Below are 27865 nucleotides of genomic sequence, written 5' to 3' on the forward strand. Positions count from 1 at the left end.
GTCTGCGTTATCGTGTACACGCTGGCGTGACACCAGTGAGATTTTCATTTCACACATGTTAGTTGACCCATCATAAAGTATTCATAAGAATAACCACTTACAAGTGAACTTGACAAGAGTTTTTCAAACAGTAATAATGTAATGGTAACCCCACTGGCGCTATCAGTATACGCGAGCGTGGTACCAGAGTAGTAGGTTAGGATGTAGAGAATGAGAGAGAATCCATCGATGAATATTTATCACAAGTGAGTCCATGAGTTAAAATGAGACATCAAAGCTTGCTATCTCATTCTATCTCGTAGATTCACTAGGGATGATGAAGCTATAGATAAAATCATTGATCAAATTATTTAAAATTTGAAAGTAATTTAAAATTTTAAAGTCGTATATAATTTCGTTCTACTATAAAAAAATCATAATAGGAACGAGAACAATATAGGAGTAAATAATTGATTAAAAAAAAAAGTTTTTTTGTCGAAAATATCACGTATTATACAAAAAATATATTTTTAAATTAAGAACCCATTTTTATTGTTTGAACAGTTCTTAACATAAAATCAAAGTACATTTACAGCCAGAACGAATAGACCCGCCAGATCCGTCGCGGCCGGATTACGACATCAGGGCAGACGTGTGGTCGCTGGGCATATCGCTGGTCGAGCTCGCCACTGGAGTGTTTCCATACAGAGACTGTCAGAACGACTTCGAGGTCCTCACAAAGGTGAGTCACAGAATATTCTAGTATAGTCATCCCCAAATGATGTAGTAATGGGACAATTATCTAAACCAAGTAAATAAATGGAATGAATAAAAATTGTATTGTTGCCTTCAAAGAATAATACAAATAATAAAAATTAACAATATGTATACTCTCTCTTTTCATTTAAGAGTTTCCTTTTGTCGGTGCAACCAATCATGCATTTTTTTCCAGCCAGTTCTATCCCATGCCATATTTTTGATATCTCTATACGACATGACACCTAGTGTTTCCATTATCTGTCCCGTGTAGTTAATCTTCAGTCTTCCCCTTCCTCTTTTGCCCTCTATTTTCCCTTTACTATGCTCTTTAAAAAATCGTCATGTCGTATAAGGTGATCCAGCATTTTGCCTCTTCTATTCTCTATTGTCTTTTCTCATTCACCCTTTTCAAGACTTCCTCGTTCGTTACTTTTTCTGTCCAACTTATCCTTTCCATTCTCTATGACCACATTTCAAATGCCTCAATATGTATAATACAAACAAATAATCGATTACATAAAAGCAAAAATAAAGAGATAACAATGGGCAGCCTTATCGCTATATAGCGAGCTTCCAGGCGACCTTAGGATGATGGCAATTAGATTAAGCTTCCCGCGTAAAATTAAAGGTTATGGACACTAAAACCTTAGTCCTCTGGAATGGCAATGCATGACATATCTCAGATGTGTAACAGTTGTTCATGTCTCTGAGTATGCCTGTAGGCGTCGTTTATCATTTTCGATCAGCAAGTCTTTTCGTAAATCTATCAATCTAATCTATTACCAAAGATAATTTTATACTGCACTAATGAAACAACAGCTAAGAGTTAGGTTATAATTCGGATCTTTTTAAAATAGTTTACATTGGCAAGTTACACTAATATGTATCTATTAGGACTATATGGAACCACTATGTCGTTAGTGTTGCAATTTTAGAGTGTGTAAAGTCTCAATTTCAATATCGATTTATTGTAATTTATTTCAAGGTAACAACACACAGGTAGGCCCTTAACTAGTATCCTATTCGTATTCTCAGCTGAATCAAATGCAAAAAATATAATTATTTTGTTTTGTTTTTTTAAATGGGTGGTAGGCCCGTGTCCACTTCTTCCTCTTCCGTTCTCGCAACTTCGAATATGGATTCGTCAAAGATCCGCTGATATACAAAGCCAAAGATGGATACAGGCTACTGATTGCAGACAATCAAAATTGGCTGTACCTACGTTGAATCGACGACTATCAAAACGTTTATTACATCTAGATAGAAAAAAACCTCAAAATAATGATAGGGACAATAACGGCCCATTGTCCATGAAACAAACATTTATACACAATAGGAGCCACAGACAGCCCTCTATGTCGAGGCTGTTTCGACGCCGAAGAAACGGTTGCTCACGTAATCCTGGAATGCGAGGCTGTGGCCCCTCAACGTTTAGAAATTCTCGGAATGGTGAGGTCGCTCCGTGACGCCTGTGAAGAACCCAGGAAGCTTCTGCGCTTCTGGGCGGAACTAGGTTGGCTGTACTAGCTACGACTCATACGCACAGCGGCCCAAATGAGAGGCTAAGCGCGGAAAATAGACTCCTATTCACATTTCACATTACATTGTTTTTTTAATCTTATTATTTATGATTTTTTTTTGTATTGAATAATACCAGAAACTATTATTTTTCTAATATCGTGTATTTTCCGTTTTGTTTTAGTTTTTCACCATTTAGAATAGCTTATCATGAAGGGTAAATGCTTTTGAGGGAGCTGGTCAATACATTGAGAGCTCGCTGACCAATCAGTCTCTTTAAACTAGGTTTAGTATTAGCATCATTGTCTATTATACGTATTAATAATATAAATGTGAAAGTAAATTTGTTTGTTACCTGTTAGCGTCTTAATGGCTTTACCAATTACTATGAAATTTGGTATACGCAATAGTATATGGAATGGAGACAGTTATATTAAGTTCCGGTCACGCAGATGAAGAAGCGAGTAATAGCTAGTAATGTAGTAAATAGGCCATGAAATGACTGTTGTAAACCACTCAGAACAAGAGCAATATATATGATTTATCTTTAATGTACATATGTGTGTGTGTGTGTTTTCAGGTCATATCAGATGACCCACCGCAGCTACCTGACGATAGTGACTTCACACCAGATTTCAAATCATTTGTCTCACAGTGGTACGTATAGAAAAAATTCGTATTTGATTATATTAAAAGGAAACAAATCATATTGTTTGAAAATTAATACAAATGTAGGTACATTTGCTGTGACGAATCGGGGGAATGTTGTTTCTGTTTATATTTTAAGGTTAAACACTTACTGCGCTTTTGTTTCATACTCTTCTATATTCTTTAACGAGTAAAACCAGTTTGGTATTTTATGTCTTGACTAATAAACGTAAGTAAGTATATGACAATCGGTACATACTGGGGGGAAAGGGATTGTTAGTAATGGTAAGTCGACCTCCTCGCTGTTCTCCCTGGAAACTATCATGGTTAGTTCCTGATGAATACATCATGATAGGCTAACTGACCTGTTTTCATTCTCATCTATTACTCTTCACTGGTGCTCCGCCAGCGTATCCCGTTAGCGCAGGCGGGTTACCATACCATTTTCACCCATCAAAAAAAAAAATCAGTACATACTTTTAATTCTCACTGAAACAAATGGTCATAGTCAGTTATATGTAATTAAAAATAATGTAATACTTATCTCATTATCTATTTGTGTAAATACTAATTTCACGCGAATGAGATATAAATATAAAGAGACTTAACGTGTCTGTTAAGTTATTTTATTGCACTTGTAAGTTACATATAAAGTAATGTATTTATAAATGTTGCGAGCAAGGGTGGACTTATCTCTGACAGAGATCTCTTCCAGTCAACCCAGTACAGTGAGAAAGCATTTCGTTAGCGGGCAGCTGAAGTGCTACGACTATTAATACATAAACACATATACAATTAAATAAAATATTAAAATATATAATAAAATATTATATAAATACATACACTATAAATACATATAATACCTACCTACTTATATAATAAATGTGAAAATAAATGAATATACTACTTACATTAGAAATTTAGTTTATAACTATTCAAATTTACATAACAGTAAATTAATAACTATATATTAATTATAATAATTTGTGGCGTCTGTAAATTAATATTGTAAATATTCATCTCATAGCCATTTGTCAACATCATTACTTTCTTTTCCATCAAGTAGGTTAATTTAATTGTACATAGATATTTCACCTCTTTCTATCTTTCGCACTGGACATACAGACATGACAGCGACGTTTACTTCTCACATTCATTTCTGCTGTCATTCTCTCATTATATGAAAATCAATAATATAATCAACAACTACAAATTATTAATAAAGATTTAAAATATTGATCCTTTTTATTTCAGCCTAACAAAAAACTACAGGCATCGACCTAAATACGCGAAGTTACTTGAGCACCCGTTCGTGGTGAAATCAGCTCAGAGCACTGTCTCGGTGGAGGCGTGGTACGCGTCGCTGTCCGCCGACTCGCGCCTCGCCCGCTCCCCGCACCCCGCGCACCCCGCGCAGCCCCCGCACCCCGCGCACCCCGCGCACCCCGCGCACCCAGCCCGCCACAACGGCCTCGAGCCGCAGCCGCCGTCAACGCCGCAGCCCGCCCGCAACTTCGTCACTACCTCGCAGTATTGGCTCCCGGAGCAAGTCACACCTACTCCTAATAGGTTAGTCGATCATCATCATTGTTACCTGTCCACTGCTGGACATAAGCTTTCTGCTTGGCTACCTCTGTCCCATTCGTGTTTCTACCGTGAAGCAGTTGTGTTTGCTGTGTTTCGGTTTGAAGGGTGGGATGTGGCGTGAGTTTACGGGGTACGGAGAAATAACACCTGAGTCCTCAGGAATGACAACGCATAGGGGGTATCATGGGCGAAACAGTATACTCTGTTATGTCCATGCTATTGCTCATGTGTATAGGCGACGGTTACCACTTTCCATCAGGTGGGCTGTCAGCTTGTTTGCCATTCTAAGTTGTATAAAAAAAAAGTTGTCACGCTTGGTAGACAGGCAATCGCAGTTTGGTTTTTGGCGATGTTTTAAGACAGACGCCATCATGCCCATCCCTCAACCATAAGGTTTTCTTAATCGCCTCTTACGACACCCACGGGAAAGCGAGAGACGACCAATTCTATGCTTTTTTATTATTAATAAATTCTATTTAAAATTAATTATAGTAAATTGTTATATTTGTTCAGGAACACTGTAGAAGTAGATGTATTTGAAATTGGAATTATGCTTTTTTTTTTGTATAATCTTTTCTCGATCAGTATTGAAAGTTTTCCAAACAATAAATACATATTTAAAAAATTATGTTTTTATTTTTTTATTGCAGCTTGTCTCTGCTCTAAAATATAAATCTTAACGCAACAATATAAACTGTTTTTGAGTTAGGAATTTAAATTTATAATATAATGGGAATCATTGTGCTTGTGTGTGGACATCGTTCAAAATGAAAAAGAGTTTTAAAAATAATAATTTAATTACTACTTGCAACACAGAAATATGGTATGCTTTTAAAAAAAAAATTGTCTGCGCAGATATTCGGTTCGTTCGTCTGAATTGATCTTGAATTGTATTATGATTTACAGGGCGCGGTGGGGCGTCGATAATATGGCGGGCGCGGGAGGGTCGCAGCCGGCTAGCCTCGAGGACTACAGCGGATACTCGCCTTACGCACGCCGCAGGTACGTACCACTGTTATCTGTTTAACTTCGATAAATGGAATCATTATAATATTAGCCGTTAACCGTCCACTGCTGAACGTAGGCCTCGCTCTATATGGGAGGGAGGGGAAGGGGCGTTGCCAGTAGTTGCCAGACTCTTAGTTTATTCAGTAGCTGACAGATTTCTTCCAGGCAACTCTATGCAGTATAAACATCATGGAACATTGTATTATTAAAAAAATAAAAAAACTTGTAGTAGAGTACAAGTGTTTTACAAATAATATCAGCATGTGTACAAAGTCCTACCAACTGCCCGATAATCATTACTATTAACGTCATAGATGTTGTTAAAAATTGAAAGACTCTGAGGTTTGATTGCTGTCCATCTCTCCGAGTTTGTTTGTTTGTTAACCATTAAGTTAACCAATCAATATGAAAGTTAAGGAGAAGGATGTCCAATCAGGAAAACACGCGGAAAAGTCGCGGTTAAAAGCTAGTTATATATAAATGTGAAAGTGTTAACTGTTACATATCTCTGCTTGTAGGACGGTAGAGACGAGTGCGTCACCGCCGCCGCCGCCGGCGCGGCGCGTGTCGGCCGACAGCCGCTGGCGGCCCGCCACCACCACTGCCTCACCCGCCGTAATTATCACACTATAAAATATTTATTTATGTCTTGTCTTGGTGAGTGTGTAGGTACTAATGAAGATAAGACCAAATCTTCCCTCTCACTCACTCGCATACTTTTTTAACCCTTTTAGTGGCATTGATTTTTACTCATATCTATTTAAAAATGCCAAAGAAATCTTTGTCGTGTCGATGTCATTAACCCTTGTCTCTAAAAAAAACTGTATCTCCAAAAATAATCCAATTTAAATATTTTTTTTTACAGCAAGCTAAACAGCGACTGTTTTCACGAGCGCTATGACGCTCGTCGGCACTCAAAGTGTTAAATTGAGATTTTTTTTTAACCCAGATGTTTTTTTTTTTTATTTTTCTATACGAATTTTTAAACTTTCTTTGATCATGATTGACAAATGAATATATAATAAATTATTAATTTTACATTCGTTTACAATTACAATTCATTTTTATTTGTATAATGAAATTTCATTTCATTGAATAGTGATATGAGGGTCAAAAAGAGAACTTAACGCTAAATAGAATTATTTTATTTGAAAGAAAGAAAGAAATAATTTAATCGAAGAAGCATGCGGCCCACACAGTAGCGCACAAAACAAGAACAAAAGAAATCAAAACAAAACAAACAAAAGAAAATAACAATTGTATATAAATAGAAAGCAATTAAATTATAATAATAATAAACAAACAAACAAACAGTAGGATAATTCTTGAATCCAACATCGATCTCAATCCAAATCCAAATTTCAGCTCTTAGTCGGTGTTCAGTAGCACCAACTTCTCCATTAATTCCCATATGGAACATCTTGTATCTACTGTTTTCCTACAATGTTTTCCTCTGTCCCATTCGTGTACCAGAGGGAGACTGTACAAAAGTCGATTGCTTGGGTACCTCTGTCCTATTCGTGTTTCTACCGTGAAGCAGTTGTGTTTGCATGGCTATGTTTCGGTTTGAAGGGTGGGATATGGCGTGAATTTACAGGGTACAGAGGAATAACATCCGAGTCCTTAGGAATGGCAATGCATGGGCGAAACAGTATACTCTATTATATCCATGGTACTGCTCATGTCTATAGGCGACGGTTACCATTTTCCAACAGGTGGGCTGTCAGCTTGTTTGCCATTCTAAGTTGTATAAAAAAAAATCTACCGAACGGTCGCGCATTGGCCGCTTTTTTTTTATATATTGATATTAATAGAAGTATCTAATATTAATATAAAACATGAAGTGTAAAGAGAGGGTCTAACAAATTCACTAAACCACATTTTGTGATTATAAGTATATTACAAAATCAATTTAAGTATTTGGTAAGATAAACGCAAAAAAAAATTAATTTCAGAGTTCCGGCAACACAAGCCCCATAGTTTTACAACGATTTTACCACCAAAGTCAACAGAGGCGGTCTAGAGTGGACCTACACTCCACACCTAGGCACAGGAGGTAAGATTTTTTTTTTTTATTTGTGAAAATGGTGTGGTAATCCCGCCTGTGCTAACTGTCGTCAAGTGGCTGAGCTTGTATGGCTGTGTTTTGATGGGTGAGATATACAATTCTTAATTACACACTGCGTCAATATAATGAGTCATCAGCTTGTTTGATATATGAAATTGTATAATAAAATGTTATATTTCAGTTTAAGCAGAGAGCACAGTACGGGCAGGTCGCCGGAGCCGCCGCCGCGGACCAGTAGGCAGCATCCGATGTTAGGACATGAAGGTATTAACTTTCATCTCATTTGAAATTAAAGTGCTATTAAAATTGCCTTCCTTAGTATTTTTTATCGCTTGTTCATGAGAAATTATTCCTCTGTCCTCATTTCTCTCTCTGCCCGAGGGAGACTTTGTACAAAAGTCGATTGCTTGATTACCTCTGTCCCATTCGTGTGTCAACCGTGAAGCAGTTGTGTTTACATGGCTCTGTTTCGGTTTGAAGGGTGGGATATGGCGTGAATTTACTGGGTACAGAGGAATAACACCTGAGTCCTCAGGAATGGCAACGCATGGGGGGTATCATGGGCGAGGCGGTATACTCTGTTATGTCCATGGTACTGCTCATGTCTATAAGCGATGGTTACTACTTTCCATCAGGTGGGCCGTCAGCTTGTTTGCCATTCAATGTTGTGTAAAAAAAAATTTCGTCACAGAACTACCCATGGCTGGCCAGAAAATTTTACAACTCCGATCTTGTCGCACCATCTAATTACAGAAATTCTACTGGGATTTCTTGTCAAGTGTAACTTAGATTTGTTAAAAAGGGGCATGAAGAAATCTATATAAACCGGCATAGTTGGGTGTCACAGGTAAGATACAATATTGCGTTGAACCTATTCTTCAAAGGGGGGGGGGGGGGGGTAAAGAGGTTTCTTCAGGGTCGGCAACGCACGCGTAATACCTCTGGTATTGCAGGTGTTCATAGGCTACGGTAACCACTTACCATCAGGTGGGCCGTATGCTTGTTTGCCACCTCAGAGGTATAAAAAAAAAGTAACCTACTCCTGGATGGTGACTTGCAGAGGTCAATCTGGAAATCTCTTAATAGACTGCAAACCCAGGCTGGCCGCTGCTGGTACTTGGTGAAATGAGGTGTTATATCTCGAGAGACCTGCGACTGTGGAGCGCAATCGCATACCATGTCTTATCTCCTGTCTTGTCCTTCGTGTCCTTCATCTTGCACGAAGGAAGACCTGAATAAGGCAACCAACTGTGTTGTAGAAGTTACGAAGATCTGGAAAGGAAAAGAAAGGAGTGGAATCAGTGTCGTGCCAGTATATAAAAAAGCTTCGTTCTCTCTGTCTTTATCTCTCTCTCACTCTATCTATATTTCTCTTTCTCTCTCTAATAAAATAATTCATGGTTGTTGCAGCAAATGGTGATGAGCCGCCGCCGTTACACGACCGGTTGCATCCGCCCTCGCCACTGCTGCTTAACGATAGGTAAATTATTAAGCTAACAAAAATTATAAGCAAACGAACGTCACCTTAGAATGTACTGACAATGACGTGAGTGTGTGAGTAGAAATGATACGGTGAGCATTCAGTGTCAGTTTCAAACCATTTTAAAATCGTCTACAAACTTTTAAGCTGTGTTTTTATGACTAAGTCTAAATTAATCTAGTGTAAAACTAGTGGGGGCGCCAGGCTCAGGGTGTCCTGGCGGCGTGTGAACGGGGAGGAAGGAATATTGTGCACTTATTGATAGATGAGCTTAAGTAGTTCCATGCTTCTAAGCTGATATTCCTTGCTATATTATATATATATATATATATATATATATATATATGATACTGAACTAAAGTATTTAGTGAGGCAAGGCATGCGCATAAGTCCACATGGACTTATGCGCATGCGCCGCAATTTGAAAAGGCCTCCCGTTGTATCGAGCTTCGAGCAGCGACTGGACTAGCGTTCGTGTATTACTAGCGTGTAGTATTTAGTAACACATCGCCGCAAAGTGCATCGTTTTAGCTTCGTCAAACTAAAGCATTGTACTATGTACTTCATTCGATGTAGATTTACATATGAATTTGATGATGAAATGCATGTTATTTTTGTGATAATTTTTATTTATTTATTTTATTATTCTTTATTGACCACATTACATAAAAAATGTCTGATACAAAAGGCGGACTTAATACATATATAGCATATAATATAACATTCTCTTCCAGTTAACCTTTGGTAAAACAGAAATTTAAATATTTGGTGAAAAAATTGAAAATTTTTACAAATAAATATTTACACGTACGTATCGATATATTTACAAATCACGACACATACAATGGGCAATTACTGCACACTATGATTATATAAATATACATACATGAATACATTAAACAAATATTACATAAATATACAAATATTGGGGGGAAATGGATTGTTAATAACGAGATTTAACAACCCTAACAAAGCAATATACCCTGTCAGGTCGACCTCCACGCGGTTCCCCCTGAAAACCATAGTGGTTAATTCTTGTTCAATTGGTCACTACGGTCCAACTGATCTGTCTTCATCCTCACCTATCACCCTTCACTGGCATCCTGCCAGCGTAAACCGATAGCGCAGGCAGGGTTACCATTTCATCTTCACACATAAAAAAAAATATACAAATATATATCATAAAAAAACATACATACAAATATAAATATACATACATACTTATAGATTATATAGGATATCACAAATAAACAACGAAAGTGATCAAGAGTAAAAATTGACAAGATTGTGCCTGTCGTGCAGGTTATCCGAGGGCCGCAGTCAGAGTCTGACACGCGCTGAGTTGCGCAATGGTTTCCGCAGCGATATAGCACCGCTACCGCCCACCAAACTGCACCACGACGACCATGGTTAGTATACACCATTGACATTTATCACACTATCAATATACGTGCGATATTTTTATCAACCGTGAAGAGAATTTACTGGGTACAGAGGAGTAACACCTGAGTCCTCAGGAATGGCAACGCATGGGGGTTATCATTGGCGAAACAGTATGTGTGTGTACTGTTATGTCCATGGTACTGCTCATGTCTCTAGGCGACGGTTACCACTTTCCATCAGGTGGGCCGTCAGCTTGTTTGCCTTTCTAAGTTGTACAAAAAAAAAATAATAAAGAAGGAAGGGGTCACAAACTGTGCGTCGTACCTCACCGAGATTAATATGTCCCTCGCGTTAAGGTCATAATATCTATTACAGTTTTTTTTTATAGATGAATTTTATAAAGTTAATAGTATTATCTGAGAATAAAGAATAAGCAGTGATCCAATATCTTTGGCATGTCCCGAATGATTGCATGAGAATTTGGCACGCATTGCTCTGTCGAGATGTGTCTATTGAACGACTGGTAGAGTTTTCGACACTGGGATATTATTGTTAATGGTGTAAAGAGGGTATTTTGGCATACTGATATTTAAAATTTCTGTAGTTAACTTTTTAAACTTGTCAGTATGGATGTAGTAGAAGTACATGATCTTGAAATCCCAAATTCGATATTGTTCAAACATAATGTTGTATATTGACGTCCGTACAGATAATTTGATCGTAATTCATTAAATTAAAAGTCCAGTTTGATTTACTTATGTTATTCCCATTACAATTTTATTATTTTTTTTTCTTTTATAAACAAAAAAAAAATAAATATCTAATATAATTTGTATCTTATATGTATATATTTGTGCAACATTATATTATATTTGATATGTTGTAGATATCTGGATACACCCGGTATACGGAAGGGTGCAACGACCTGAAATCCTTTATATAGTATTCAAGTAATCAAAATAAGGAAACTATCTTTTTCGCACTGTTATGTGACCCTTTTATGTAGTATAAGAAATATATATATATTTCTTTAATTTCTTGAATACTATATATCACTGGACTTTACATTATTTATACCCTTTCACCTCTATACCGAAAAGATGAATATTTCAACAAGATTATATAACCAGATTATTTTTGGATTTGTGACACTCAATAAAATGTAATTGAAGTTATTATATTTAATATTAGTATTTAAAATTAAGAAAAAAATAGAATTATGACAAAATTTTCAATGACTTTATTTATTTATTAGTATACAAAACAGGTAACAATAAATTTAAACGCTATTGTTATAACATGCAAAAGGTTACATATCGAAAATGCAATCCAAAAATATGTATGCCTAGCAGTATATGTTGGTATATATGTTTCATTTATTAATTATATTTTGATTATAAATTAAAAGAGAAACTAGCTTAATTCATCTTGCAATGGGATATCCCTTGTAAAATCCCTTAAAATTTAAATAAAATTTTAATAAACTTAAAAAATGAAGGAAATTATCAATTCGGATATTTTAATGTTTGTAATCTTAGAACTCGTTCATTTATAAACCAATATGGATTTTTTTGTTTCATTTGTAAGGATATATTTTCAGATTAACCCCATAGAAATTTCATCAAAATCGGCTCAATAGTTTGGGTTTTAAATGTAAACAACTGGATTTATTCGATTAAAGTCATTGTTTTTTTTTTTTTTTTAACAAAATCTGTACGTACTTGCACTCAGTACATATTTTATGTCACAAATATTCATAATGACCTCAGTTCTTTTAATGAATTACTCAAGCTGTGCACATAATGTAATTGAATTATAACCTAGCCGAATCACAAATGTAACTATCACTTAAGTTTTTTTATGGTTGTGATCTGTTTTATGTGCCAATAAAATAAAATAAAAATTCCAACCTGCAAATTTAATAACATGTACACAATTATTATCATCATAATAACATGTATCAATTATATGAATTGACTCCTACTAGGCTATCAATATACGTAAGCCACTAAATTATAATACTAAATTTGCATGCCTTTAGATAAGGTGAAATGTGTAGATCAAGAATATTTAAGACCATTATTATTACCACATTTCATGCAAATACATCAGCTATATTTTTTTTTTATTGTTAAAAAAAACTTTCCATTATTATTACCACATTTCGAGCTAATATTAAAAAAAAAAAATTACAAATTTAAAAAGAAACATACATTCCATTCAGCTATATATTTTTTTTTATTGATACTTGAGACACAATGTTTATATTACTTACCATTATTATTACCACATTTCGAGCTAATATTAAAAAAAAAAATTACAAATTTAAAAAGAAACATACATTCCATTCAGCTATATATTTTTTTTTATTGATACTTGAAACACAATGTTTATATTACTTACCATTATTATATTTTTTTTTTATTTAAAAAGATACTATATATTTTTTTTTATTGAGAAACACAATGTTTATATTACTTACCATTATTGTTACCACATTTCGAGCAAATATATATAAAAAAAAAAATTACAAATTTAAAAAGAAACATACATTCCACTCAGCTATATATTTTTTTTTTATTAATACTAGAGACACAATGTTTATATTATATACAAGTGTGTATCAGAATATGGTACGTGAAGGAGGGCAGCCAGCCTATGACTATGTAGTGTCGACAGTGCAGACGCTGCGCTTGCCACTCTAATCAGCCGTATAGTATGCGTTTGTGTGAAATGATTGTAGTTGTTTATTTAAAAAATTCGAATTGTTGTTGATGAAAAACCTTTGCAGGTAATTAGTACCTGCATACCTGCCTCTTTACTGTCGACGGTTTCGATTAAAAATATCATTGTAGTTTTTTAATATAAATAAAAAAGTTTTTTTTTTTAATAACTCGCTCTGTACAAGTGTTACTCGCGTACTAACGCTAACTTGCGTCATTTTATACTTGTCACTGTTCATAGGTGATTTGTGTTTAAATTTATTGGTGGTTGCGGTTAGACAAAAGAAAACTATTGCAACGGTTGGATGTCGATGATTATGCTTGTGTTGCAATTGCGAATTGAGATGCGGTTCGAAAAAATGGACTAAATTAAATTAAATAAAAAAGAAACCTTATTGCATCGTGATACGATCTTTGGTAATGTTAGAATATTTTATTATATATAAAAGATTTCCCATAAAAAAAAAAATATTTGTAATTTTTCAGTGTTATTAAGAAATCTTTCCTAAGTGCATATGAATAAAAAAAAAGGTGTCGGAACATCTGAAATTTTTATATTTAAAAAAAAAAAAAAACACTACAATCATTTCACTATGCCAGTATATCATCCCATCATTTTCATGTACTGTATGTGTCACAAGATCCCTTCACTGTGTAAATGTTACATGAGAAAAGTAAAAAAAAAAAAAATACAGAAAAATATGGGAAAAATTTGCTTTAGACGCATTCCTATGTGCTTCGCAGATATTCCGCTTACGCCGGATACAGAAATGCTGTTTACAATTTGCGTTTCCGACATTTGTCAAAACGAACCGAGCTCGGCAGCTACGGCTCGAGTACAAGTATTATAAGTAACCTCTTACTAACTCGTATCGCTTAAGTTTCGATCACTCTTCTCAAAATTTGTATCTTATTGTGAACATTTTTATGTGTATCTTGTTATGTTTACAACATTTGATCAAATGTGTTGATAAATTGATACCAACTCACAAACAGCGACAGAACATTTGTTTTGTCACAGTATATATATATATATATATATATATATATATATATATATATATATATATATATATATATATATATATATATATATATATATTTTAATATTTCATATAAAATGTAAAATTACTCGTGGATTACAGAGTAGTATATTTTTTATAAGTGAATATGCTATTACATTATCATATATGCGGGATCATATTTGGATCGATCTATCATGTTATTGGGCACAATATTATGGTAGATATTGTATAGTTTAATAATAATCTCATTATTGCTGAAATGTACTTATTAAATATATCTGTAAAGTGTTTGTGAACTTAGTCTCCTACAAGGAGCGTACAGCGCTTTGCGTCACAGCGTCTCGTTTCACATTCTCTGTGACGAAAAGCGTCGTACGCCCCCCAAAGAAGACTCCCGGATACAGATATTGTTAAAAAATGAACTTTAGTTTTAAAAATAATATATCTGTATGTTTGTTTACCACCTTTGTAGTATAAAAAAAAATATTATGATCCTATATAATTATATGACAGTGTGATAACTTCCTAAGTGGGAATATTTACAAACATTTGTTCAAATGTGTGTAGTATAATACCAGTAAACCGGCGTATTTGGCGAACATTTGATCCAAAATTATATTATGAAAAACATATATTGGCGTATATGATCAGAATGTTGTCAATGTCGCAAACCTGTGCTTTGCCGCTGTCCTCACGCGCCCCACATCGCCTGCCCATTGCTGTCATATGCCTCGCTACACTAAACACGTTCTTAATGCCCAGCTAATAAAGGTTATATTTATGTTTGTCTAGTAAGGGTTGTGTGGTTTTTGGTTAACTCCAAGAATACTTTGGTGCAAACCCCGGTGATTCATTATTGGAGAGAAAATAAATATAAAAGTGTCTATTATCTATGACTATGTGAATATACTTTATAGATACTTTTTTCTTAATTTAAATAATAAAATGCTGTCAAAATAGATTTCTCAAAAAAAAAAAAACTAAATAAGACAGAGAACAAAAAGTAAGTGACGAATATTTGAATGTTGTATAAAATTTTATTAATCTATAATTTATAAAGGTAAGTAAAGCTTAATTATTTTTTATATATATATAAATTATTAGTAAACAATTTACCTGTATTCTTGGAACGGTCTTATATTCGGGGGTCTGGTAGTGTTGCCAACATTAACACCCATTTAATTATTAAGAGTACTTATTGCCATGTACATTTTTTCATTTCATAATCTATATCTGTTAATTACTACTTTCAAAGTCACGTTTGTGTGTATATTTCTGTTCAAAGCCTGACTAGAAAAAAAATTATAGAATCTTTACATGTCCTTATTAAAAAAAAAAATTGCTTGTCCCATTCCATGCAGTTGAATTTCAGAGTAATCAAATTTAATTGGATGGAATTAAGATTTAGTTGTCAGGCTTTATATTCAAACTTAGTGATATTGTCAAAACTGCTGTAACTTGACAACTTTGTATGCGGCACTCCTATGGCGGATGTATAATGTATCTTCGAACAACTGATTGTGCGCGCTATATTCTTTCCACGTTCCAGCAAGTCTTACTCCCTTATTCATAAAAACTTCAAACATCTCATAAAGCTATTTTAGCTATTGTTTTGTCTTTTTCGTTTGTGATAATTTCTCAATTTGAGAAACAGGGACAAAACTTTCTTATAGTTAAAATAGCTTTGTAGGATGTATTAGTTTTTATGGATAATTTATTTTAGCTTTCTAATTTACTTTGTTACCCATGGACTTAATAGAGTGTGCCGCGTACGAAGGAGACGAGTTATAGATGTACATTATGTTTGGGTGTGTATGTTGGCGTATACCTAAATAAACCATACAACCCAGCTTGGCGCGGCATCTAGTGACGGTACTGTCATCATCATTCATTACATTTTATCAATTGTAGCTTCGCTGTTCACATGTAACCATCTGTGTCCGGGTACCGAACGCGTTACGGAGCTCTTTGGTTCTAGAATGGATTAAGTAAATTTTAAACGTCTTATAAAAACTGATTTGTGGTGCAAACTTATTGTAAAATATTAGTGCTTTATCGCTTTTATTGTTTAAAATAAAAAAAATGATTAAAAAAAGAAATAAAATATTCGAATACCTAAAATAGGTCTAGTAAACTTGTGACGTAATAAGACAGTAATTACATTTCGATAGTGATGAATTTACTTTTGACAATTTCTGAATAATGTAAATTATAAATGACTGTAGTGTCTTCCATCTCGCTCACACCACGATAGCAGAGTCGAGTTTTTTTTTTAATGGGTGTAAATGGATTGGTAACCCCGCCCGCGCTATCGGTATACACCGACGAAGCACCAGTGGAAGATGATAGGTGAGAATGAATGCAGGTCAGTTGGCCCACCGTGATGAATTCGACAAGAATTAAATATGATGGTTTCCAGGGAGAACCACGTGGAGGTCAACCTGAGAGCGTATATTGCTAGTAATGGGGCTATTAGACCCCAATTACTAACAATCCCTTTCCTGTCTGGGGAGTCGAGACTTATTGAAAATAGAAAGATAGACTTCGATAAAAATACAGTTTACACAAGTATGTTGCTGTCCAACTTCATACTATTAAGAATAAGTATCTTTCTAAGTTCTCGTATTCTCTTTCCATGGGGAGGCGAAAAAGATTGTATAAAGTAGATCGAGGTTCAATATGAAAAAAAAATGAAATCAGCATGCAATAAGACTGATATTTAAGAAAAATATTTAAAAAAAAAAACTATGATACGATTAATTCTGAAGCCGCGAGTCCGAGCCTTTACAATTTTGTATTCGTCCATAAACCAAAGAGCTTCCGATAGAGTGGACAGAGCGAGCGTGCGAGCGTAGTGTTGCCGCGATGGGTGGCCGGTAGTGGCCGGTAGAGGGCGGTGGGCGGTGGGTGGCGGGCGGTCGGGCGGTGTGCACATTGTCGGTTGGTCGCAGGCTGGCTGCACTCGCTCGCGGGGCTGCTCAAGCGGCGGCTCAGCGGGTACGTGAACTGGTCTCACGTTGCAGCGCGCCGGGAGCCGCTGCACCATCCGCACCACCCGCACCACTTGCAGCACAGGTCAGTGCACTCTTATTGTCCTATATTCTTTTTTAATGGGTGATAATGGAATGGTACCCCGCCTGCGCTATCGGTGTACACTGGCGGGGCACCAGTGAGAGATGATAGGTGAGGATGAAAAGACAGGTCAGTTAGCCCATCGTGACGTATTCAACGATAAATTAGTCCCGATATTTTCCAGGGGGAACCGCGTTGAGGTCGACCTGATAGGGTTTATTGATAGCAATGGAGACTAACCTCCCTATTACTAACAATCCCTTCCCCCCTACTGTCTTATATTATACAGTGAATGCTCCATATAAGCAACTCATTTCAACCAATTTTAATAAAAAACATTCTTATTGGGAATAGTTACTTATAGGAAAAAAAGGAGTATAAAAATACTTACCGTCTGGAAAATATTTTAACTTATTTCTTTTACTAATTAAGCTGAGTAGAATAAATAAAATATAAAAAATGTTGCTTATAAAGAGGTTGCTTATATAGAACGTTCATTATACTATTGCGCTGGCAAACAAGCATGTAGCCCACCTGATGATAAGCGGCTACCGTAGCATATGAATGCCTACAATATCAGGACTTAAAGAAATCTCTTCACATTTTTTTCAAGTACCCGACAGTGATATGTCAGCAGATAGCTCAATTTATAATTTGAACGTCTATAGGAGAAAGTACCTCTGAAATCGCGCTATACGCGACTATCCAAGTTCTAGGGTATAGAGTATGGATGATAATGGTATGGTAACCCCGCCGGCTCTGTCGGTATACACCAGTGGCGGATGATACGTGAAAATGAAAAGCCAGGTCAGTTAGCACGATTGGCCAGGAGAGATCGTGATAAATAAATAGACGGGGTTTATTGTTCCTCCAAAAGATTACAATAGTAAACTTATTATAAATATAAATAATTACAAGCAGGATATAGAATGAACTCCCTGACGGTGGCGAGTAGTCCCATCCCCATTAGCCATTGACTGCCCATTACTGAACATAGGCCTCCCCGATAAAGGGGGGGGGGGATGCCAGTAGTTGTCACGCTTGGCAGGCGAATTGATAACCGTTGTTCGGTTTTGGTCATGTTTTACGTTGCTGCCCATTCCTCGACCATTTAGTTCCTTTAGTCATCTCTTGATGCCCATGGGAAAGGAAGGGGTGGTCGATGTATGTGGTTGAGACGTATGATGGTCTGTGATTTAAAATAAAAAGAACAATGTATTTCAATATAAAGAGCGTACATACCAGAGCTTACCGAACTTTGTTCAACGTCGCAATTGTTTGCCAGTTTTCAAAAATAACTCGAAAAAATTACAATATTTTTAATTCATTATTTACAGTGCTCTACGACATGCATTTAACAACCCAATTAAAATTTAGTTCCTCCAAAAATTTTATTCTGTCAAGTTATGAAAACATTTAAAATAATTAAACACTTAAAATAATACCATAGATACATCAAAGTTATAGAGAACTGGTGCCTGAACTGGGTATCCGAAGAACCCGTATCACAAGTCATCAGTTATATTTTATATATTTAATTTTTTATTGCACCAAAAACATAAAAATGTACAAAAACAATTAGAAAATACAAGTGAAATACAGTAACATAAAAAACAGATTAAAATATACGCATCTTATCGCTAGGGTAATCTCTTACAGACGACCTATATGTGTTTAAAACATGAATATGTAATAATGATAGTACCAAATTATAATATTATTTTATTACATATGTGCGTAGGTGGGGCCACAGTAATAGCGAGACGCGGAGCGTGCCAGCGTCCCCGCTGCCGCCGCGCGCGCCGCCGCCGCGTCCGCACGACTAGCGGCCGCCCACTGACGACACGGCAGATGCGGTGCTTGAAATTTGGAATTAGGGCCTCCGCGAACGAGCGACTTTTGTCTGCTTTCATCAAGATTCCCTGTTGTCAGTCAGCGGGAACTTACCATAAACTCATCAGTACGTATTCGATGCAATTACGTCTTATTTTATTTTGGACCAAATGGTGAGCATTGTCGCTCGTCCGCGCAGGTCCTTTCGTCTCGATATTAAGCTGTATTTAATATTTGTCATGCATATTTTGCACAAATTCCCCCTTAATAGGGTTTCGTATTTGCCCAATCTCGGCTCGACGCGATATGTCGGTTACATTAAAAGCGGACTTTTTTTAAAAAATAGACTATACGTATTCACGTTTAAGGCTGACTTTCGCATAACATTCTCTTTGTACTGACTAGACCAAATATTTCAATTCTCTATAGCGAATATGTATAATCAAGAAAAGCAGGATCTTTATGTGACTTATTTATATATAGAGCGGACAATTAATAACCGCTAACGTTGTGGCCCGCTAATTAAAAAGGCAATGACACAAGCATTTATAATTTTTAATGAAATCAGCTTACAATAAAACAAATAAGAGCGTAAAGAGCTGATCATTGGATACACGTTACAACCGTATGAATAATATACCTATTTCCTTTGAGTACTGTAACTTTTTTTACACGGTCATTTGTTCTCGCGCTTTAGCCATAAAATCTCATTTAAATTTAGAATAAAACATAATAACTACATTATAAAAAATAATGCTGATAACAGATGCGAATTACAGGGGCGAGAAATCATGGGGTATAAAATTTTGAGATCGACTGCTTGTTAAATTTCTAAAATAAAATTCAAAATTGATTCGCACGTGAAATTTTGGTATTTTAGAGGTTCGTTAGCTACGAATAATCGATGACCGATTAGGTCGTGTGTTTGTATGCACCTCTACATATATACAGCGCCGCATTTAACTATAGGTTACATAGGCTATAACTTAGGGGTCTCCACCACGAAAGGCCCCCATCACAAATGGACTCTTGCCACAAATGGGCGGAATTGGTTGGAAAATTAGATGAAAAGTGGGAACTTAAATTTCTATAAATTTAATAATAGAAAATTCATTTGTAATTCAGTTTTGAAATATAAATAATCTATTTTATACGTAAAATGAGACCCCCACCCACGCTGAGATTTTACATATAATATAAAAAAATAGTGTAGGGACCTACAGACCCTAAATGCGGCACTGCTTATATAATTGACACTAACATATAATATTATAGCGGTTCCAAACAAAACAAAAAGTATTGACAAAAAATATTACAGTGGTTGAAGATGTGAAAGAGTTGTGCAAACATTTGTACAAATGTTTGCGAATGATCTCCCAAAGGATTTTTCTGCATGTTTATGAAGATCTTTAAACAGGCCTGCAACCGCCATTACAGTTCGGTGTATGCAGTGACCAATTGACAGTCACAGTAAAACGAACTCTCTTGTGCGATAACGATATATTATTTAGAATTTTATGACAATATGAGAAAGTAAAAGCTTTATTGAACAAGACTAGTTACATTTTAAAAAATAAACACAGTACAAAAGCGGACTTATTGATTTGATTTAAAGTCTATATTACTTAACTTGTGCAATAGGTACAATGAGCGACATACATATATCGTCATAGTCGTAGAATACTGACGGATCTGACAAAGATTACATATAAAGATCCGTCAGTATTCTACGACTATGACGATATGTTGAGCAAAAAGTGGCGTAGTACTGCAGCCGTACACTTGCGTGCAATTTTGTTATAGTTTTGTTTGGTGTACAACTGTAAATCCATTTTTTTACACATCTTGTATTTACGCTTTTAATAAATCATTTACAGTAGAATCTCGATTATTAAAATAATAAAAATAGGGAAGTAATAATGCACGCAAGTGTATTGAATCATTTTGTATTTGGGTTGGAAACTTTCAAAATGTTTGCCTACTGCATTTGAGATTATACCACCGTTAGTGCCATATTTTTATAGTTCACTGTAAAGGTATTATTAGATTAAACGGAACATCACTCATATCACACTTGCACGGTCATAATGTTCATAATGATTACGGTATTCATGAACTAATTACAATATTAAGCCTAGTTTAGGCTGCACTAGTGGTTAAGTCGAGTGGCGAGTAGTTTAGTTAAAGGATATTTTGTTTTTTAATGGGTAAAAATGAAATGATAACCCCGCCCGAGCTATCGGTATACACCGAAAAATCACTTGGCCCACCATGATGAATTCGACAAGAATGAACCATTATGGTTTCCAGGGGAACCGCGTGGAGGTCGACCTGAGAGGGTATATTGCTAGAATTGGAATATAGAGCTCATTACTAACACTTTTCCCCCAGTAAAGGGATATTATCGAATAAAATTTTACTTAACTATTCGCCACTTAACTGGATTACTAATGCAGTCCAAACTAGCTTTTAGAGTTGAAATTTTAAATGCCAAGTTACAATTGTCAATCGATAAAATATGGCTCATTTTTTACACATGTATGACAGAAATATACAGTTTACATTGAAAGGGATGAGATTTCGGGTAATATAGCGCTTACCGTTTTTTACTGCACGAAGTTAGATATAATTTGATGACAAATAAGTAGGTACCTAGCCTCTTCACGCCTATAAATCAAATTCAAACTGTTTTTTTTTTTCAATTTAGACGAGTATTTTAACAACTCGTCACAACAACAACATTATAATCAATGTTTTTACTAAATAATTTGACAAAATTATGACTAAATTACCCCGAAATAGGCTTTAGTGCCATTGGAAGTTTCGCTCAGTCCTGGATGTGTTTACCTGGTCCTAGCATAATTTTTATGGGCCGTCTAAATCACGATATAATATTGCCGGTATTATATAACATATATTTTAACATGTATTTTAACAATTTATTTCAAATACTGTTGAGAGAATGCGTCACTATCAAGTTACTGTCCCGGTTTGAAGAAATCTTAGACCTGGGGCTGCTTTCGCTGTAATTATCTCCATGTATGTAAACTATATCGTGACGGTCACAAATTATTGTATTGGACTTGTTCAAGTCATGAGTGCGAATTTGTATAACTTGCACGTTGTAAAATGGGTCGACTAGAACAAAACAAGACTTATCAATAATAAGAGAATATTATAGAGTTATGCGAATGAAATGGTCGGAAACATTTTTTCAAGTAGCCTTAAAAAGAGAGATGTTACAATACCGTCATAGACATAGAATACTGACGGATCTGACAAAGATTACATATAAAGATTCGTCAGTATTCTACGACTATGACGATATGTATCTTTAGTTTCATTACGTAGTAGTACATAAATTAAGCATTCATAAATTTTACGAACTAATCTTAGGTTCGGATTTTTTAATGTTATAATTGAACAATGGTATCTACTTCTAATGTACATACATATCGTCATAGTCGTAGAATACTGACGGATCTTTATATGTAATCTTTGTCAGATCCGTCAGTATTCTACGGCTATGACGATATGTGCAATATGCGGTTTTGTCGAACCTAAAACGAAATTGTAGTATTCGCCTTTTACGGCAATGAAGCTTCGAAATATCATAAGGTCGTCGCAGCTTACAATTTTGGCGACACACCGTCGATATTAGGTAGATAATTAAATAAAATTCCACGGTTAAAGAGTCGTAACTGGTTTTTTTTTTTTATATTATGGACGTTTATTTATCGGTCACATAGATCAGGGGTGGCCAAAGCGATCACTCAATTTTGTTCAATCGCTCGCAATGTGATACATTTGTATACACTTAGAATTTTTTTTCCTAAGAAACGGTTACAATAGAAATATAGAAAATGCATAGGTATATAAGAAGTGTCCCATACTAGGCAAAAGGAACTGGCTCAGCTGATGCTGTAAATGTCCCAGTGCAATGTAACCAGCTGTTCACATTGTGTCTGTGTCTGTCCCACGTTTGCCTCTCTAACAATAAAAAAAAATCTTTTGTATTCTACAAGTAGTTGCGCAGTCTAAGATTTATACACTTCAGACTGTGCCTGTAATTTTTTTTTTTAAATCAAGTTGGATTTATTCTTGATCTTACCTACCTCTCTTGATGGTAAGTGATAAAATAAAGACAATTTAAAGATAATACAAGTATCTTATATATAATTATATGAAACACACACACACACACACACACACATATATATACAACGTTGTATATATATATATATATCTGTGTGGTCTTCAGAATCAATCATCATTGGTCAATAATTTCACAAACCATTGACCAATGATTTTTTTAAAATTATATATAGTTTTTTTTATAGGATATATATATATATATATATATATATACACATAAGTTGGCCAACCCTGACATAGAGATTATAAAGTGCGATTGGTCGCTTTCACTAGCTTCCGCTTGCTTTAATATACCCGACGGTCACGTGACCTAACGTTTCCTATTTGCAATGACGATTATAGTGCAAAAAAAAAATGTAAATATCGTGTATTATATTATATAAGTGGACGTCACATTACAAATTATATTCGGTGAGAATGTTTTATTTAGTCTGCAGTTCACGAAATTTGTCGTGGGTTCGAAAACGAAATTCAACTTATTTGCACTGTAATAAGGTTTTATTTTTAAACATCAAATTTTTTTTATTGATTTTTATAGTTGATCCTTATTACAGAGCAGTAAAGTTGAATTTCGTATTACAAGCCGTGGGATTTTTGTGGAACGCAGTGTTAATAGATGAAATTAGTTTATATATATATATATATATATATTTTTTACATATTGTAATAGAGCATTATAAATATGCTGCATATATTTTTAAATTAATTAATATTAATTGTACATTAATTTATGTTAGTTTCGACCAAATCTATAGAGTTTAATCGTATTTTGTAATTGCTTTTAGATCGTCGTTGGTTGATGAAGTTAGTAAATGGTCTAAGGGGGATATTACACTGTCATTTATAAGGTTCTAATTTATTTTCTAGAGCTATAAATGCTGTGTAGAAAAAAAAAACTTTTAAATGATATTAAAAGAACGTCATAAATGTGATCAATTGATAAAATGGTCTATGTATGATCCTGTATATATGACAATGTAATATGCCCCTAATAAAAAGCCTATCGCATACGAAATAATTGACCAGTAGAAGTCATATTGTACAGTGTAATACCAAATAACATAATTATTTATCTAGATTTTCGTTTGCGATAGGCCAAACGTGGTTACGTGCGATTGCGTCGTATCGCCTAACCACGTGTTTATATTCGCTTATGTTCCCCTCTTGTATTGTACTTTATGGCTTCATAGTGGATAGATTTTGTTTCTGGATGTATATTTAGGTATAATTTTTTTTTTTTACTAGATGGCGTTGTGTGATATTTATTTATTTAAAGAAAAATACCTGCCAAATATTATTATTTTGTAAATATAGGATATTCTGCAAATTATTTTTCTATATAGCAATGTTGACTTTATAAAAACTAGTAACTTAGTAATCAGTACTAATAACTAAATACAAATTCAAATACTAGAATGTCTACCGTATGCTCCCTAAAACTGATTTCTACTCACTTTCTTGAACACTCTGGTTATGGAATGAGCTCCCTGCCGAGGTTTTCCCAAGAGACTACAGCATGGAGTTCTTCAAAAGGGGGGTAATGAGGTTTCTTCAGGGTCGGCAACGCGCGCGTAATACCTCTGGTAATGCATACCACTGGTATTTATTTGGGAGATTTTTTTATACCACTGAGGTGGCAAACAAGCTGACGGCCCATCTGATGGAAAATGGCAACCATCGCCTATACACATGATCAGTACCATGGACATAACAGAGTATACTGTTTCGCCCATAATACCCCCCATGCGTTGCCATTCCTGAGAACTCAGGTGTTATTCCTCTGTACCCAGTAAATTCACGCCATATCCCACCCTTCAAACCGAAACACAGCCATGCAAACACAACTGCTTCACGGTTGAAGCACGAATGGGACAGAGGTACCCAAGCAATCGACTTTTGTACAAAGTCTCCCTCTGGTAATCTGCGGCTACAACTCAATACACCGAGACCGAAGTAATTTAGGAAAATTCATTTTACTTAATTGGCTCAACCGGGAATTGAACCAGGTGCCTCTTATATTTAATTTTGTATATACACTAATTTATTGTCCGCTACTTGTGATTTCAGAAGTAGAAAATCATTTGAATGGTCTAATTATAGATGGCGTATCATGATAAGACATATATCAGATTTTAAGTTAGACCTTCAGGTATTTAAGAATTCAACAGTGAAAACTGCATCGCAATTTGGCGCAGTAGTTTTTAAGTTATGTTGGAACAAACACAGATACACAACATTTCTAAAAAATATTGTTGGCTTCCATTGCTCGTTTTAAGGCCCCTTATGGTCCTATTTTTTATTTTGTTTTTTTAAAGCCCCTTATACTCGTATTTTTTTTCTTAAATATCTATATATAGCAATATTATTATATTTGTAAGATTACAAAAACTATCTGTTATGGAGCTGTAGAGTTTGTAATTGAAAGCACGCGTGCCCCACGTCGGGCGTCTGGGGTCGGCGGTCGATACAACAGTATCGTTGATCTGAATTAAATGGAATTTGCTATAAACCAAGTCATTATTATATTTACTTATTTTTTTTTTAAACCAACAGCGGTTTACAAATAAAATTATCAAACATTTTATAACAAAGTAGTGTGGCCAATAACAGGTTTTTCTAAATTAATTTCGTAGGTTATGTAGTTGACAATTTACAATACTGTATATTTTGTTTTAGTGGATGATAAGGGAATGGTAGCTTCGCCTGCTATAACGGTATACGCTGGCGGGGCACCAGTGAGGGATGATAGGTGAGGATAAAAAAGCAAGTCAGTTAGCCCATCGTGATGAACACACCTGGAATTCAGTATGATGGTTTCCAGGGGGAACCACGTGGAGGTCGACCTGATAGGGTATATTGCTAGCAATGATACTGTCCGCATTACTAACAATCCCTTCCACCCCCAATACTATGTATTGTATATATGTTATTATTAATAATTCATAAATGTGCCAATAAAAATTTGAATTGTATTTTATTTCATTATTATGTGATTGATGGCAAGTGACAGAATAAATAATAATTAACCTATGAAATAAAATTGTAATGGAATTAATTTATTTTGCTACAATATAGATAATTTTTAAATGAAAGACATCTGCATTGTCCGTTTACATTCTGCATTTGTATCGGCGTGTAAATATTTAAGTACATCTATTCATATAAATGCATTAAATATATGGCTTATACTTTTTAAATTTAGTCATTAATATTGTAAAGCAAAGACGAGAAAATATTTGATTGACAAGTGCTTAAAATGAATTTGAACGGCTTCAATGGATGTACATACGTGAGATTATTGAACTCGCTGTGTTTGTAGTCGTTTCCAACAATTGTTTCCACTCGATCCAGAAATCTTTAGGAAGCGTTCCGCGCTTTGCGACACAGAAAAACACAGTGACTTCCTTAATTTCCCATGTGTACATAGACGTTAAATAAAAAATGAACATAAGTTTCAAAAATAATATTTTTTAATATAATAATATACGAGGAAATTAAAAATAGCTATCCTATAAATGTTAATAGTAATGAACTAGACGCAAAATACAAAAATCTTATTTTTTTAAACAATTGTTTCTTACGATACCAAAAAAAAAAATAAGGCAGACATGTGTCCTGTATTCGATGATTCGTGTATAATAAATATTAGGGCCGTATTATAACGTTCTCCTGAACGTATGCGATGTCACAGCAAAATCATTCAGATATCGCGATGCTGGGCTCAATTTGGAGGCATCATTTCTCTAAATATATAAAAAGAAAATTTATGTTATGGTACCATGCCATGTCAGCCGTTAACTGTCCACTGCTGAACATTTTTTTTTATACTACTTAGAATGGCAAACAAGCTGACGGCCCACCTGATGGAAAGTGATAACCGTCGCCTATAGACATGAGCAGTACCATGGACATAACAGACTACTGTTTCGCCCATGATACCCCCCCATACGTTGCCATTCCTGAGGACTCAAATGTTATTCCTCTATAGCCAGTTAATTCACGCCATATCCCACCCTTCAAACCGAAACACAGCCATGCAAACACAACTGCTTTACGGTTGAAACACGAATAGGACAGAGGTACCCAAGCAATCGACTTTTGTACAAAGTCTCCCTCTGGTGATATGCCTCCTCAATTAGAGATTAAAAAAGATTTAGAGAAACGGCGAAAATATGACATCATGTTTTTTTTTTTAATCAACGTTAGTGTAATACGGCCCTTAATTTTATTAGCGTTTTGGCTCGTACAGGCCACTGTCCACAGCGCTACACGACGACCGCCGGCCCCGCGTAATGTAGCGCCCCCTAGTCCGCACGCAGCCTTACGTGCAAGCCTTAGCATAAGACGAGACTATTTAAAAATATATATTTAATAAACAACGATTAACTTGTTTTCTATTATTATAATTATTGCAATAATTATTATTTTAATGTGTAATGTAATAAATCGAATCAGTTTTACCTTGTTGTTTCATTCTTTGATATATGGTTTTCCCAAGAGACTACAGGGGCCTACCACGAAATGATATTCCGAAGTTTCGTACTCAATTTCGTGTTTTCATTCATAACTAAATTGGTCCAGTAAATGGAGCTCAGCATTTCGTTCGTCATAAATCCTACCATAAAAG

The 27865-nt window shown here is 35.1% G+C and overlaps 1 protein-coding gene across 2 annotated transcripts in view; it reads left to right on the forward strand.

The window, feature by feature from the left end:
- The window catches only part of LOC113522689 (dual specificity mitogen-activated protein kinase kinase 7), a 37249-nt gene extending 9551 nt beyond the window's left edge, over positions 1-27698 (forward strand). Inside the window, exons 6-16 of one of the 2 annotated variants that reach the window (XM_052902897.1) lie at positions 575-721; positions 2837-2913; positions 4159-4473; positions 5398-5493; positions 6018-6114; positions 7455-7555; positions 7749-7831; positions 8978-9047; positions 10350-10456; positions 17130-17253; positions 18992-27698. In XM_052902897.1, the coding sequence (XP_052758857.1) occupies positions 575-721; positions 2837-2913; positions 4159-4473; positions 5398-5493; positions 6018-6114; positions 7455-7555; positions 7749-7831; positions 8978-9047; positions 10350-10456; positions 17130-17253; positions 18992-19076 (1302 nt within the window). In that variant the 3' untranslated portion in view covers positions 19077-27698. The remainder of the gene's footprint in view (positions 1-574; positions 722-2836; positions 2914-4158; positions 4474-5397; positions 5494-6017; positions 6115-7454; positions 7556-7748; positions 7832-8977; positions 9048-10349; positions 10457-17129; positions 17254-18991) is intronic. The other variant, XM_052902899.1, reaches the window with a different exon arrangement.
- Positions 27699-27865: the final 167 nt, after the last annotated feature.

The sequence above is a fragment of the Galleria mellonella genome, unplaced genomic scaffold (genome assembly GCF_026898425.1).
Source record: "Galleria mellonella isolate WM207_F2 unplaced genomic scaffold, CSIRO_AGI_GalMel_v1 utg962, whole genome shotgun sequence".
NCBI lineage: Eukaryota > Metazoa > Arthropoda > Insecta > Lepidoptera > Pyralidae > Galleria > Galleria mellonella.